We start from the raw sequence: 15001 nt of genomic DNA, 5'->3' as shown, positions 1-15001 counted from the left end.
ATTTCTCCTTTGTTTCCTTTTCAGGTTTGCCTGCAATGAGATTTTATTCTCTACACTTAAAGAACATTCTTTCTGAGCTGCTGTGAATAAATTTGGAATGATATTGTCTATTTTCAACTAATGGAGAATTAGCTGTATCTTGAACAAGGATTGCTGTACTGGACAACTTCAGAACATTACTCACAATGTCATCAAACAGAAGTCAGAATCCTCATGGACTGAAGCAGATCGGTCTTGACCAGATCTGGGATGACCTCAGAGCTGGAATTCAGCAAGTATATACCAGACAAAGCATGGCAAAGTCCAGATACATGGAACTCTACACGTATCCTCTTGCTTGAGCTGTGGTTGGTGTCTATAGAGTTTTGATTATTTAGCGGTATGCTCTTTGAATTATTAGGAATGTTATGTCATATTTTGTTCCTTGTTTATCTGTAACAAAATCAAAAGTTCATTTTTACCTTTCTCTTTTTTAGCAGATGTGATTTGGCTAGATATTTAAGGTGGTGCTGGATAGTATCTACAGATCTTTTACATGTGCATGCGTGTGTACACCCAGAGAGGACAATTTTAAAGAGTCAGTTCTGCTGGCATAGTGTAGGTCTGGGGGTTGAACATAGGTCTTTAGGCTTGGCAGCAAGTACTTCTACCTGCTGGGGCTCTTGTCAACTGTATAAGCCTCCCCTTAGACCAGCAGGTTCTGTGTCCATAGATTCATTGAACATACTTGAAAAAAGTCTCTCTATTAAGCATGTAGCCTTTTTTGTCATTATTCTCTGAGCAGTATCACTGTTGTGTAGCATTTGCATTGTACTAGGCATTGTAAGTAATCCAGCAATGATTTAAAGTATAAGGTGAGGATGCAGGTAAATTATATGTAAATACATTATCATATTTTATAATGTAATAAATCAGATTTTTCTGTTGGGGAGGTCCTGTAATGAGCACCCTGTTTTAGTTACTCTTCATTTTATTGCCATGATGAGACACCATGACCAAGGCAACTTATAAAAGAAAATATTTAATTGGGGGCTTTCTTACGGTTTCAGAGGGTTATTCCATGACCATCGAATTGGGGAGCCTGGCAGCAGGCAGCCACATATGGAGCTGGAGCAGTAACTGAGAGCTCAAGTCTTATCAACAAATTGGAGGCAGACGAGTTAACAGGGAGAGCTGTTACGAACTTTTGAAACCTCAGAGCACATTCCCACTGACTCAACTTATTCCAACAAGGCCACACCTTCTAATCCTTCAGAAACAGTTCTACCAAAAATGGAACAAACATTCAAACATAAGAGCCTATGAGATTTATTCTCAAACCACCACACCTGTAAACACTGGAAAGTAACTATAAAATTTAGGTCCTTAGCTATAATCCTATTTCTAAGTACTCAATGGCTAAATAATAAAATATAAAGTTCTATGAGCAGTATTGGCCTAAGTAGGTTTAAGTGCCCATTGTGGCTGCCTTCATGTTACAGGAGAGTAGGGTAGTTGTATCAGAAACAGTCAGATCCATAAAGCCCTAAAATACTTCCTGTCTCTTGTCCTTTACCAGTTTTGAAGGACACACCTAGAACAAAAAGCTTGAGTATTATGTTCCTGTTTGCGTTACACAGTACTGAGAGAGTACAATAGTTAATTTTCTGGTTGCTCTGACAAAACAGCTTAGGAAAGAAGAGTTTATATGTGTTTACAGTTCACAGGTCCAGTTCATCACAGTAGGGACGATGTGGCATCTCTACTGTGGGCACTGTGATCGCAGGAGTGTGGCTGCTGGCTGCAGTGTCCAGAGCAAGCACTGTGAGGAGTGCTCATTCTCCACTTGCTTCTTTCTCCTCTCAGTCTAGAGATGCTTTGCTGCCTGAGGTGGTGCTGCTCAAACCCAAGGTGGGTCTTCCTCCTCAGCTAATTCCTCACAGGCACTCAGATGTGTTTTGTTTGGTAATCCTGAGTCCTAAGCCAATCCACAATGGAGATTGAACATCACAAAAAGCAGTGCATTCGTTTTTTGTTCTTATTGTATATAAAACACTATGCTGTCTCTTGCAAAGGTTATGAGATTATTAAAAGGTATAGTTCCTGCTGCTACAATGTTCAGACACAGTTAACTATAGTTTTTTTACTGTGTATGAGTGTTTTACCTCCATGGCCAAAAGGGTGTTCTGCTCTCCTGGAATTAAGGAATTATGGATTATTGTGAGTCACCATAGTGAATGGTAGAATGTAAAAGTAACTCTTATTTGCCTGATGTAATTGTTGTCTCCAAAGCTTGCTGCCTCTGTCTGCCAACCTAGGCCTACTTCTAGAAGCTTCTAGCCTCCATACAATCTAATCTAGGTCTAGAGTGTTTTCGGCCTCTGAGACTTATTGCCAAATATGCTCACTCTTACTAGTTCTTTTCTCAATTCTTGCTGCCTGTTTTAACTCAGCTGTTTTGGCTCAAACTTCTCTTCAGGCTGACTGATTCAAACTGGCTTCTCTCAGTTTGCTTGGCCTCATACTAACTTTGGCAGTATGTTCTAATCTTCTGGCTCCTTATTTTCTGTCTCGTTCTGTCTTTACCAGTGTCTAGCTTGTTCTTTCTTCAACCTCTCTATAAAATTGTCTTTTTTCTCCCTTATTCTCCGTGCTGCTCCCTTAAGTAGTTTTCCTTTCCTCTCTCCTGTCTTGAGAGTTGGGCATATCCTATTCTGTCTAATCTCTCTCTAATTTCTCACTTTGTTTGCCACTCAACTAGACATCACTTTCAAACATGGCTGCTTCCTTCTACAAACCAACTTTACCTTCATTGTTTGGGATTAAAGGTGTTTACCACTGGGCTGGAGAGATGGCTCAGTGCTTGAGAGCACTGGCTGCTCTTCCAGAGGACTCTGGTTCAATTCCCAGCACCCACATGGTGTCTCAGTAGCTATCTGTCACCCCAGTTCCAGGGAATATGACAACCTCACACAGACATACATGCAGGCAAAACACCAGTGCACATTAAAAAAAACAAATAAACAAACAAAAAGCCTTCAAAAAAAGGTGTGTACCACCATGCCAGGACCTAAGCTTTTCTTTACCTGAAACTTACTCTATACCAGGTTGGCGTTGAACTCAGAGATCTGCTTACCTCTGTCTCCTGGGAATGAAGCTGAGCACCACCAGTCATTCAGCGTGCCTGCATTCAAACTACATCACATAGTCCTAGAAGGTCTTTGGTTGTGATCTCTTGGCAGAGCAGCCATATTCTGAATATGGCTCTACACTAGTAACTGAACCCTGTCAAGAGCTACAAGTGTTCTATACTCTTGAGCCTTACTTTGTAGTTTCTTGATTCTATACAAATATAAAATTGAAATTAGAATTTACCTGTCAGGCTTGGTGGCATGGGTCTGTAATCCCACCAGCACTAAGGAGGTAGAGTCAGGGTGATTAGAAGTTCAAGGCCATCCTCAACAGAGCAGGTTCAAGGGCAGTATAAAGTACATATACTTTATACTTTATGAGACCTTCTGAAAAAATAATGAATGAATGAATAACTAAAGCTCAGTTAAGTTAATGGAGCAGATACTGATTCCAGAACTTTACAGTTGCACATTTAATTGGGATGTAAGTTTAAAACTTTTAGTATATATATATCAGTACTTATCCAATAGGTTATGTGACATTTCAGTTATTTTAATTGTAGAATACTAAAATAACCTAGATAGATAAATATAGATGAAACTATCCAAATTAAATGTATGCATAATATACATGTATTTTTATATTTAAATAAATTTATTCTGTAGGACTTCTTTTTTTTTTTTTTCCAACCATGTTCGTAGCAACTTTATTCGTAATATCCACAACCTGGAAACAACCCAAATGTTCCTCAAAGGAGGAATGGATACAGAAATTGTGGTGATTTTACACAATGGAATACTGCACAGCAATTAAAAACAAGGAAATCATGAAATCTACAGGCAAATGGTGGGATCAAGAAAAGATATCCTGAGTGAGGTATCCCAGAAGCAGAAAGACACACGGTATATACTCATCTATAAGTGGATACTAGACCTTATAGGTCTAGTATCTATAAGTGGATACACCTATAAGGTCTAGTATCCACTTATAGATGAGTATAATTAAATTAAAATCTGTCTTTCTAAGTGATGATTGATCATCTTACCCAGGGCCCTCCTTCTTGCTTGGTTTCTTTAGGTGTACAGATTTGTGTAGGTTACTTGAAACATCAGCCTACTATTTTACACTTCTGGATATCAGGAGTCTAACTTAGATTGTGTGGTAAGATTCTTTCTGAAGGTGATGGGAAGAATTTGTTTCTTGGCAATTTTTAGCATTAAAAGACTCCAGCTTTCTTTAGCTTAGAGCCCTTTCTTCTATTGATCAATTTTTTTGCTTCTATCATCTCTTCTCTTTCCTACCTTGTATGTATATGCATACACACACACGTGTGTGTGTGTGTGTGTGTGTGTGTTCATTCATTTTCTCAGAGTGGGTATTTAACAATGTCTTCTATATGGTAGGGAAGTATTTCTTTAGCTCATAAGGAGTCTGATGATTATATTTGGTTTACCTGAATAATCCGGGATAAGCTCCTGATTCAAAAGCCTTGATATTATCATATTGGGAAAGTCTCTTTGGCCGTGTAAGATAATAGAATAAGATCTTCTCATGAAAACTCTATCTCCCCAAATTATCAGGCAGAATAAACCCTTGCTTTCTTTTCTTTTTTTTTTTTAATTTCATTTTTCTTTTTAGTTACATTTTGTTAACTCTGTGTCCCCGCTGTATCCCGCTCCCTCATTCCCCAACCCCACACTCCCTCCCTGGTCTCCTCCCTGCCCCTTTCCAAGTCCACTGATAGGGAAGGACCTCCTCCCCTTTCATTTGACCCTTTTTTATCAGGTATCTTCAGGGCTGGCTGTAGAGTCCTCCTCTGTGACCTAACAGGACTGCTCCTCCCCGGGTGGGGGGGAGTCAAGTGTAGGACTTCTTTTAAAAAAGCAGCTTTGAAGGACAGGAGAGATGATAACTCATAGTTAAGAGCACATACTCTTACAGAGAACTTGAGTTCAGTTCCCAGCATCCATATTGGGCAGTTAACAATAGCCTATACCAGCCTCAGGATCCCAGCATCTTCCTCTGACCTCCATGGGCACACACATTCTATTAATGCAAACTTTAAAAGAAATTTTTAAGGTACTAACAGCTTAATTGAAGTATTCACACACTTAAAAATTAACTTATTTTACAAGTATGCAGTAATTTTCAGTATAGTTAGTTTTACAATCGTCAGTGTCTACATTTAGGATATTTTCTTTTAATTTTTATTTTGCTTTACTTGTGTGAGTGATTTACCTCTAGGTATAAGTCTCAGATCCCCTAGAGCTGGAATTATAGACAGCTGTGAGCTGCCATATGGGTGCTAGGAATTGAACCCAGGTCCTATGGGAGAAGATGTGCTTAACCACTGAGCTAATTCCCCAACCCCCTTAGGATATTTTCATTACCTTGAAAGGCTCCTTGTTCTCATTAGCAGTTGAATCTCCATGCCCCCACCCCCTTCTCTGGCAGCCATTGATCTAGTTTCTATGAATTTGTCTATTCTAGACTTTTCCAGTAGACATTTATATAGTATATGGCATTAGTGCCTGGAATCTTTCAGTAAGCATAATGCTTGTAAGCTTCATCCTTGCAAAATTACAGGAGCTTCATTTCTTGAATGACTAGGCTGTATGGACACTTTACATTGTGTGTATGCGTCCATCAGTAATGCCTTCTGTTATTGCCGTGTATTTGTGTTAGATACTCTGTTATGCACTTCATGTACTAGTTGCTGAGTGACCATATTTCACTCCTTCTTTTGAGTAAGGGATCTGTTAGAGAAATTGCTGGGATAGAGATGTCAAGAAAGGAAAATGGACTCTTTGCCAAATGAGAAGCTAGTACATCTTATGGGGTTTGCTTGCTAGGTCTGACTTGTGGCTCACTTGCTTGTAATAGAGCCAGTGGGAAGCAAGATACCTGGTGGGGTTTCTTCTGTGCACAAAAGCAGACCAGCATTACTTTGGAGACCAAGGAAACTTCATTGCTGATATGTTTTTTAAAATTTTTATTATTTAAAAGTATTTTCCTTTTTGACAGGGACTCACTATTATAAGAGTCCAGACTAGCCTTAAATTTGACTCTCCTGCTTCAGCCTACCAAGAGCTAGGATTATGGGATTATAGGTGCCTGGCCCTGGGAAATTATTTTAATTGATTTCTTAATTTGAATCCAAGACAGCCAAGGCTACATAGAGTACCCGTCTCAGAAAACCAAAATAAAATAAAATAAAAATGTAAAAGGAAAAGAAAGGGGGGAAAATTTTACTGACTTCTTTTATTCTGTAGATAACTATAATTTATTGCTATTCTGATAACTGAAAAATTTTTAGTCTTGAGCCCTTGTTTTCAACTAGAGTTCCCCATTAGCACTTCTAAACAATTTTGTCTTAGACATAAAATCACAGTGGAGCATTTTTCATTTTGGGGGGGAAAAAAAGTGGAGTATTTTCTAGGTAGGTGAGTAAATAATAATTTCTTCCCTTTTGAGCTTCTATTAAGTAATAGATTTTATATTCGTTTCTTAGGGATTTTTTTACATATCATGCCCTATACTCGGGCTGAGGAAATTTTAGCTTTAAAAAATTCTAATGTTAAAAAATTAAGTGTTCAAAGCTTATTTTCTGACAAAGACCATCAGCAGGCACTGGAACTATTTGAGGTGCTTATCCATAGAACACATTGACAGAAGAAGCCACTCCTCTGCATTGGCAGCTGCTTCTTTGTGGACACTTTTAATATTGTGTTCACATTCCATTCCAAAAGGAAGAGGTTAGCTAGAGTCAGGTGGAACAACCAAGAAACAGAGCTTGAATAACAGACACACATTTCAAGAAAGGCCTTTGACACACAGGAGAAAGATTCCTCGTTAATAAACCGGGCCTTTCTTCCTGAGACCCTTAGTAACATTTCATTGACTGTTTAATATTATAGTAATAAAGAAATCAAAAGAACATCTTGACTATCCAGCTGTTTCTTCCAGCGCAGCAACTTTGAGGTTTCAGACTGGCCTGGGGCTTCTCTCAATGGTCATAAAGTAGAGAGTGGGGCTCCATGATAGAGTGCTTGCTTATCTAGGTACATAAGCCTCTGAGTTTGATCCCATATGGCCAAAAAAAAAAAAAAAAAAGATTATGATTACAGGTTTTTTTTGTTTTGTTTTGTTTTGTTTTAATGAGGTAGAAAAATCAAAGCTTATGCCCAGGATTTTGTTATTTTCACTTCTCTGGCCTTCATTCAGCACTTAGGAAAGAAATCCTAATAATTTGGCAGTTGGGCTTACTAGCATCACCTGAGGCAGTGCTGTGCTAATGTCTTTCTTTTTCCTATTGAATGAATTCTCAAAACTCTGCCTTTTCTATTTTTTTCCCCCAGTGGTATTGTGAACTGAAAATGTTTTCTCGGCTGGATTTTCTAAAGTCTTCTTTTTCCCAGCAACCCTGTAAGGGTCCATGTTTCATGCTTGGCTGTTTACCTCAGCAAGTCTCTGTGCCAGTAGGACTGACTAGTACACTCACCCAGTGTACTCGACTCTTGTGCCTGTAGCACATGCTTCTCTGTAATGCTGGCAGTTGCCTCCTGGCCACTATTGTTGCTCAGATCTGCAGTTTCCCCTGCATTCTGTACTGTAGACACTTAGGGTGGGAAGGAGTATTGCAGATGACAGCTATTTCTGCCTGTTTGCTGCAGATCTCTTTTTCTTTTGTTTTGTAGAAAAATAGTTATAGAAAAGCAAATCAAACAACAAATAGATTATTTTCCAAACAAATTGATGATATGCATACTTTTTGGAAAACCATCTAAACTAACGATGTATTTCGATATTTCATCTTGTTCTTTAGGTGTCTTATACTGACCCGACAGTGCTCACCTGCTAGCACAGCTTACATCAGATGAGCTGAAACATAGGAAGGTTTTACAAACTTTTTCAAATGTGGTCTTCCATTTTAGTAGGTCTATATTTGTCCAAGTATTTTAGAATATGACTCAGCCAAGTCAATACCAGGCACGTCCAATTCTAGCTCCTCAGGAATCAGGAAGCTGAGGCAGGGTTCTTACAGGTTTAAGTCCTGCATAGATTACAGAGGCAGGTTCAAGGCCAGCCTTGGCAACTTAGTGAGGCAACTCTATGAAGTAAACACAAAGGAGCCGAGGATACAGCACAGTGAATGGTAGGGCATTTGCTTAGCCTATGAGGCCTTGGGTTCAATCTCGGTGCTGCAAACATGAATTAAGACTCTAATGGGAATAACTAGTTCATTTAAAGAAATGTAGCTAGTAAAAATGGGAAAATACTCAGCCTTTTGACTTCTAAAGAAAAGAGAGATTATAGTGAGATTTCTTAGAAAATGTAGTCAGGTGGAAAATGTTGTAAAGAAATGTTTATAGCCAGTGTTAGGGGTCCTAGGAGAGAAGTGGGCTAAACTCCTACAGTGTAGATGTGAGCATTGCTGTGATCTTTCTGGAGAGAAATTTAGAAACACATTTCTCAAGAGATAAAACTATGTGATGGCTCATCAGTTTATTTATATTTAAATTTTAACTCTCCCTTAAAGAAATAGTAGCTAAATTTTGTGTTCAAGGCTCTTCATATTTTGATATTTTGTTTCTTACTAGAAACAACGAAAAACAGCTTCAGTCTTAACTGTTATATCTAGTCATCAAATGTGTAAGGATGTGTAGCTCAGGAGTAGAGCCTGTGCTCAACTACCCAAAGTGCTGTCTTCAACACCAGTACTACCAAAAAGATGCCCTGAAGATTGTTAATTGACATGGTATAATGTTCACATTATACCTTGCACAAACTCTTCTGCCTGTGACATAGTTGGTGCACATGTAGTGCTGTGTAGAAAGTGGCTGCTTGTATCTTGGGGTTGGAGGCTGCTTTTTTAAATAGCTCTTTCTTTGTTTTCAGTATAAACATCCATTTAAAAATAGCTTTTTATTTTTCTTATATAACTCTTGTAGATTAGTTCACAGAAATTATTGCCATGTAAATGGTTAATGCACTATTTTTTGTTTGTTCTTTATCAGTATAAGTATAGTATGTTCATACTTTTCTTTAAAACTTAATGGATGGTCAAACATTAAGATTTAACATCAGGTTAAACATTTACATTATAGAACGAGTTTTAGAATGACCCCATGGTTAAGAGCACTGGCTATTCTTCTGAGAATCTGGGTTCTGTTCCCAGCACCACATCTTCAGCACTGATGTGTGTGGAGAAGACACACTGCATTCTTCTTCGGGTAATGGTGAGATATGGTTGTTGGAGATGAACTTTGGGGAGGCAGCGTCTCCTATGGTTGTCCTTCAGCAGACCTGGCATAAGGCAGGTTCCTCAGGGATTACTTATTACAGGAGGCCCCCAATCCTGTTACAGACTGTTGTTATTTTTAAGCCTGAAGAATCCATAGCAAATGAGTCATTTCTTTGATGTTGGGAGAGTTGTGGGGTCATTTTCGGAGCCTGAACCTAACTTGGCTCTGTAATACAATAACCACGCTACTGTCTCAGAGCATTTTCCACCCACTGCTAGTAGGAAATCCCAGCAGACCGACAGAAAAGTGTAGATTGCTTCGTAGGTTCCTGTTGGCTTTCTTGCCAAAGAAACAGAGGAAATTCTTGGGAAAGAACCCAGTGTTTAAAAAGTCACTGTGTGGATTTTTTATGGTCTGTGGCTGACAGCAGTATACAGTCAACCCATTGTCTGAAACATAAAGCTTTTATTTTATTGCCTTTTGGATTTTTTTTTTAGGACTAAATATTATGCTTCCTCTTTATTCTTGAATTCCATACTTTTTGTCATGTTGTACCTTATTTTTGCTTTAAAATGATTTGTGACTAGTCTTTTCGATTTATCTGATTTTTAGATATCATCCATTTTATACCATGTATCAGCATTCCATTTGTTTTTATAGTAGAATTACTCCCAATATATGTGACTATATCACATTTTGTCTTTCCATGGGTTGGTGGGTATTTAGGATGTTTTAAATTGGCAAGGGACTGTTATGAATAATCCTCTCTGTGTGTGTCTGAATTGATACAGTTGGAAAACTGATTTTTATTAAATGACTGCATTATTTTGCTTACCCATTAGCAATATATGACAGTTCTGTTTCTTCCCATTCTGGCCAATCTTTATTTTAATGAACATAGTGAACATAAAGTAGTAGCTCATTGTGGTTTGATGTGCATTCCCTTGGAGGTTGATGGTATTAAGGATCTTTTCATGTGTTTATTGGCCATTAATTATCTGTTAGATTTTTTTTGTGTGTGTGTTCAGTTGAATTGTTTGTCCTTTTGTTACCGTGTTTTAAGTGTTCTTTATATATTCTACTTATCGGCAGCTCTTTCTCAGATTATGGCTTACAGTTGTTTTTTTTTTATATTTTGTGGGTTGTTCTCATTAAAAAAGGGTGGGGGAGCTGGAGAGATGGCTCAGAGGTTAAGAACACTGGCTCTAGTTCTACCAAAGGTCCTGAGTTCAATTCTCAGCAACCACATGGTGGCTCACAACCATCTATAATGAGATCTGGTGCCCTCTTTTGCCCTGCAGGCACACATGCAGGCAGAACACTGTATATATAATTAATAAATAAATAAATCTTTAAAAAAAAGATACTATTTTATTTGTATTTTATTTGTGCATGTGCGTGGGCCTGAGTGAGTATATGTGCATCGTGTGCATGCTGGAGCCCATACAGGCCGGAAGAACATGTCTGATACCCTGGAACTGGAGTTTCAGATGCCTGTGAACTGTCATGTGAGTGCTGGATTCAGAAAACCTGGGTTTTCTAAAGAGCCGCTGGTACTCTTAACCAACCTCCACTCTCTCTTCAACCTCTGCTTGTTTTTGGTTTTGTTTTTTGTCTCGTTTAATGTTAAAATTTTTATTTATGATTGTGTGTGTCTTGATTGTATGCCACATTGCAGGTGCCTATGAAGTTCAGAATTCTCTGGAACAAGAATTACAGGCACTTGTGAGCACCTGCCCAGGGTTCTGGGAGCTGAACGTGGGTCCTCTACGAGAGCAGCAGCACTCTTAACCCCTGGGCCGTATTTCTAGTCCCTCAGTTATGTTTGTTCTCTCAAGTTCAGGGATTCTATTAAATACATATATTTGTGTGTGTGTGTGCGCGCGCACATTCATAGGTGCACATACACGTGTTTAGAGGACAAAGATTGATGTCACTTGTCTTCCTCAGTCACTGTCCACCTTTTGAGACTTAACCTGTGTCAAATTCTGTTATTTAATGAGAGTGTCTGACTAGCAAGCCCTAGCATGATCCTGCTACCCCAGCACAGCCCCACCACTCTTGACTTTTGATGTGGGTATTGGGGATGGAACTCGGGTTTGTGTGGCAGATCCTTCAGCTGTCCCACTGTGCAGTCCAGTCTGGCGTGAAACTTACCATCTCCCTCCTCCCACCTCCTGTCTGTTAAGGTCCAGCTTAATTTTTGAATATGTAGTTATTCAGTTTTCTGAGCACTATTTGTTGAAGAAACTTCACCAAAAACATCACCACAAAAGTCAGTTTACCAACATACTGCTGAATATGGCATTAAGCAAAAGTTATTGATAGTGGTATCTGATCATTTGTATTTCACTTGCTATTTTTCTTTGTTCTAGTTGCTGAGACATTAAATTCTTATGTAATTATGAAAGTGTTTTTAGCTTTTAGACTTTGGTATATTTTGAAGCTATTATTAGGAAAATATGCTTATAATTAGGTCTTTTCAGTTAATTACTACTTTTATCATGGAACAGCCCTTTTAATGTCTGAGAGTTCATTGTTTGATGATGTGGCAGTCTTTTCTAGACATATACTTTGAGCATTGTGACATTTATTTAAATTGTGTCCTGTTTTAGCAGTGAGGAGTCTTGTAGTTCTGTCCCTTCTGACCATCTGCCTTTGATTATAGTAGCCCATTGATAGTTTATTTTAATGACTAGGTTGATTTTTTTTTTTTTTTAGGCCACTATTTTTTTTTTCTTCTCTTTACTTTTTTGTTGTTGTTCATGTTTTTCTTCCTCTTGGACTCTTTGAAATTTTTCTCTCCTTTCCTATTTCCTCCCATTCCCTTCCCACTCCTCCTCAGTCTCTTGTAACCCAGGCTAGCTTCAACTAGCTGTTGCTGAGGATGATCCTGAACTTCTGACCCTTCTGCTTTTGCCTCCCAAGTGGTGATGGGATTACAGGTGCACAACACCACTGCATCATGAGCAGAAGGTACTCATTGTCATCTTTGGATTCACTGCACCATTGAAACATTTAGTGATCTGTTGCTTTAAGTTGTAGTTCTTTGGTAAAGAACTGCAATTGGGTATTTTATTAGCTGTCTGACTGTCAGTTTCTCTTCTGTCTGTAGTATACGTTGGTCATGTTTCTATACAGTCTTTGGTTTTTTCGGGGCAGGGTTTCTTTCTGTAGCCTTGGCTTTCCTGGACTTGTTTTGTAGACCAGGCTGGCCTTGAACTCAGAGATTTACCTGCCCCTGCCTCCCCAGGTGCTGGGATTACAGGCATGTGCCACCACATCCATCTTATTACAGTCTTTTTTTTCCCCCCTATTGTTTTAAATTATGTGTTTTATGGTGCTCAGTATTAACCAGGACCTAAATAGGCAAAGTCATCTACCACTAAGCTGTATAGCCCCAGACCAGTTAATTTGCTGAAGATAGGAACTCTTCCTTGAAGGTAGTTCTACTTTAACCCGTTCAGATTTTCAGATTAGACATTTGTGATTTTGTTTGTAAAGGTCATCTCCAGCCTGAGAAAAGATGTTATTCCTGTGTTTTCTTGGTTTTATTCTTTGAGTTTATATAATTTTATTGATCTGTTGTGATATATTTCGAAGTATACTTAATGTCATTTGTTAAATAATCTTTTACCTACTGATTTTTGAAGTATCTTCAATATAGTAAATTAAATTCTTAAATATAGCAAAATAGTATGTTTTATTATTGTGTGTCCTATTTAATGTTCTCCCTGTCTGGCAATAGTAGTTATCATAAAGATGACCACAAAGGCAGTTCTCTGCCTTTCTCCTCCCATCCCCAAGTCCTGTCATGCTCATATCTAGAGGCAAGCTGGGTCATCCTTCTATTTCTGTTTCTGTAATTTCCATGCTCTGTTTCACCATGGTGTGTGGACCTGATGCTGTTGTCCAGTTGTAGACATTTATGACTTGTTGTATGAAGATGTTGCCCTTGGTTTTCATTCTCAGAATATATTTTTGGTTATTTCAGAATTTGTAATATATGTTTCTGGATATGTTGACCTATGATTATTATTGGCTTTTTTGTTTTTCCTAAAGTAAATATTGGAATTGTTTTTTTCCTTGTCATTTGCAACCTTTCCAACCTGTTGGGGTTTTCAGGACAGTTTTCCACAAAAATCAGTCATGTTAGGCAATTTTAGAGGTTTGGGGTTTTTCTTGGCAGTCTTTCAAGAATGTTCCATTTGCTTCTCAGGCCTATGGTTACCCTTGTGAATGGGCTTGCTGTCTTTTAACTCTAGTTTTTATCAGTAGTGTGAATAGCATCTTTTTCTACTCTAGTTTTTAGCAGATTTTGATCAATATATTGGGAGTGTATTGATATGTAAACAGAAGGAAATACATTCACATTAATCAGTGTTAGCATCTATGGTATGTGTTATTTTCCTTAACTTTCTCTAAGTCATGTTTATAACTACTGTACTAGTGTGCATCAGTCCAACCAAGCCCGGGGGGCTGGAGTCCCTCCTTCCAAGTCAAAAAAGGGGCAGACTCCTGGGGGAGCTCAGTTTGTTGGCTTGGAGTTATACAAGCGATTGAAGGAGTTTTTGAAGAATTACTTGACAAATCTTCTTAAGGTAAGATGTCTCACTGCTATAATAAGCATATACAAATGTTTGGATTTTTCTTGAGTGCAATGATTTTGCCATGACTACCATCTCTCATGTTCACTGCTTTAGATTGATACTGTGCCTATGCTGGGTTGGCCATTGCTACAACTACCCACACATCCTGTGAGTTAGAGGGTCATTAGCTCAGCCTCTTACTTGGGCAATGGTGAATCTTTTACCTTAGCCATCTATCTGCCTTTGATCTTTAGTAGTTTGCTCTGTAATAAAGAAAGTGGGTTTTTCATATTCAGCTAATGGTTGGGCAGGTAGCTAGCTCTCTAGTGTGTTCTGTTTTCAATAGCTACTCCATCAGCAGCATATTTGCATTTTACTTCCAAAATAAGTCAGCTTTACATTTTGAATTCATTTCATTTAAATAAACAAGACATTTGATTGTGTCTGGGTGTGACTAGGTATTTACATAGATGGTTGGGTCACTTCAGTGTTATTACTTGTAGAACTAACTACAGGTCTACTGAACTTTGGCTTTCCACAGGAAGACATACCTCTTGATAGACTCAGCATAGCACCTTTAAATAGTAGTGCATTGTTTATAAAGGTAGCGCATACTTTGGAGGTATCATTAATTCCTAAGAATTTTTTCAAGTTAATTTTGTTCAAATTAGTGAGTTTAATGTAAAAATAATTTGAATAACTTCTAGTTTCCTTCCTGAGGTTTTGTAAAAGAGGAAATGTTTTGTTGTTATAGTTACATTTTTGTTAGAAAAATACAACAAATACCACAAATAAGATGACTTTTTGTAAGTTTACAAATTTGTGAAGCATTCCATATTTTTAAAAAATGAGTATAATAGCTTTCATTGTAATTCGTTAATAGGGTAGATTGATATAAAAAACTGGGAAGATGTCAGAGATGCTTTGGAAGTAGATTATGTAATAAGAAATTGCTTAAAAACTAAACAAAGCAGAATGTGGAGGAAGGTGCATACCTGTAATTCTGTCTCTGGACTGAAATCCTAGCTTTCAGGAGGGAGAAGAACAGAAGTTCAT

The 15001-nt window shown here is 38.1% G+C and overlaps 1 protein-coding gene across 5 annotated transcripts in view; it reads left to right on the top strand.

Moving 5' to 3' along the window:
• The window catches only part of Cul1 (cullin 1), a 74454-nt gene that overhangs the window by 29296 nt on the left and 30157 nt on the right, over window positions 1-15001 (top strand). For all 5 annotated transcript variants that reach the window (XM_021635092.2, XM_021635091.2, XM_021635090.2 and 2 more), the window contains exons 2-3: window positions 25-325; window positions 13783-13957. In XM_021635092.2, the coding sequence (XP_021490767.1) occupies window positions 186-325; window positions 13783-13957 (315 nt within the window). In that variant the 5' untranslated portion in view covers window positions 25-185. The remainder of the gene's footprint in view (window positions 1-24; window positions 326-13782; window positions 13958-15001) is intronic.

The sequence above is a fragment of the Meriones unguiculatus genome, chromosome 3 (genome assembly GCF_030254825.1).
Source record: "Meriones unguiculatus strain TT.TT164.6M chromosome 3, Bangor_MerUng_6.1, whole genome shotgun sequence".
In the NCBI taxonomy this organism is placed as follows: domain Eukaryota; kingdom Metazoa; phylum Chordata; class Mammalia; order Rodentia; family Muridae; genus Meriones; species Meriones unguiculatus.
Note: the sequence above shows the minus strand (reverse complement) of the source record. Positions and strands in the feature narration are given on the sequence as shown.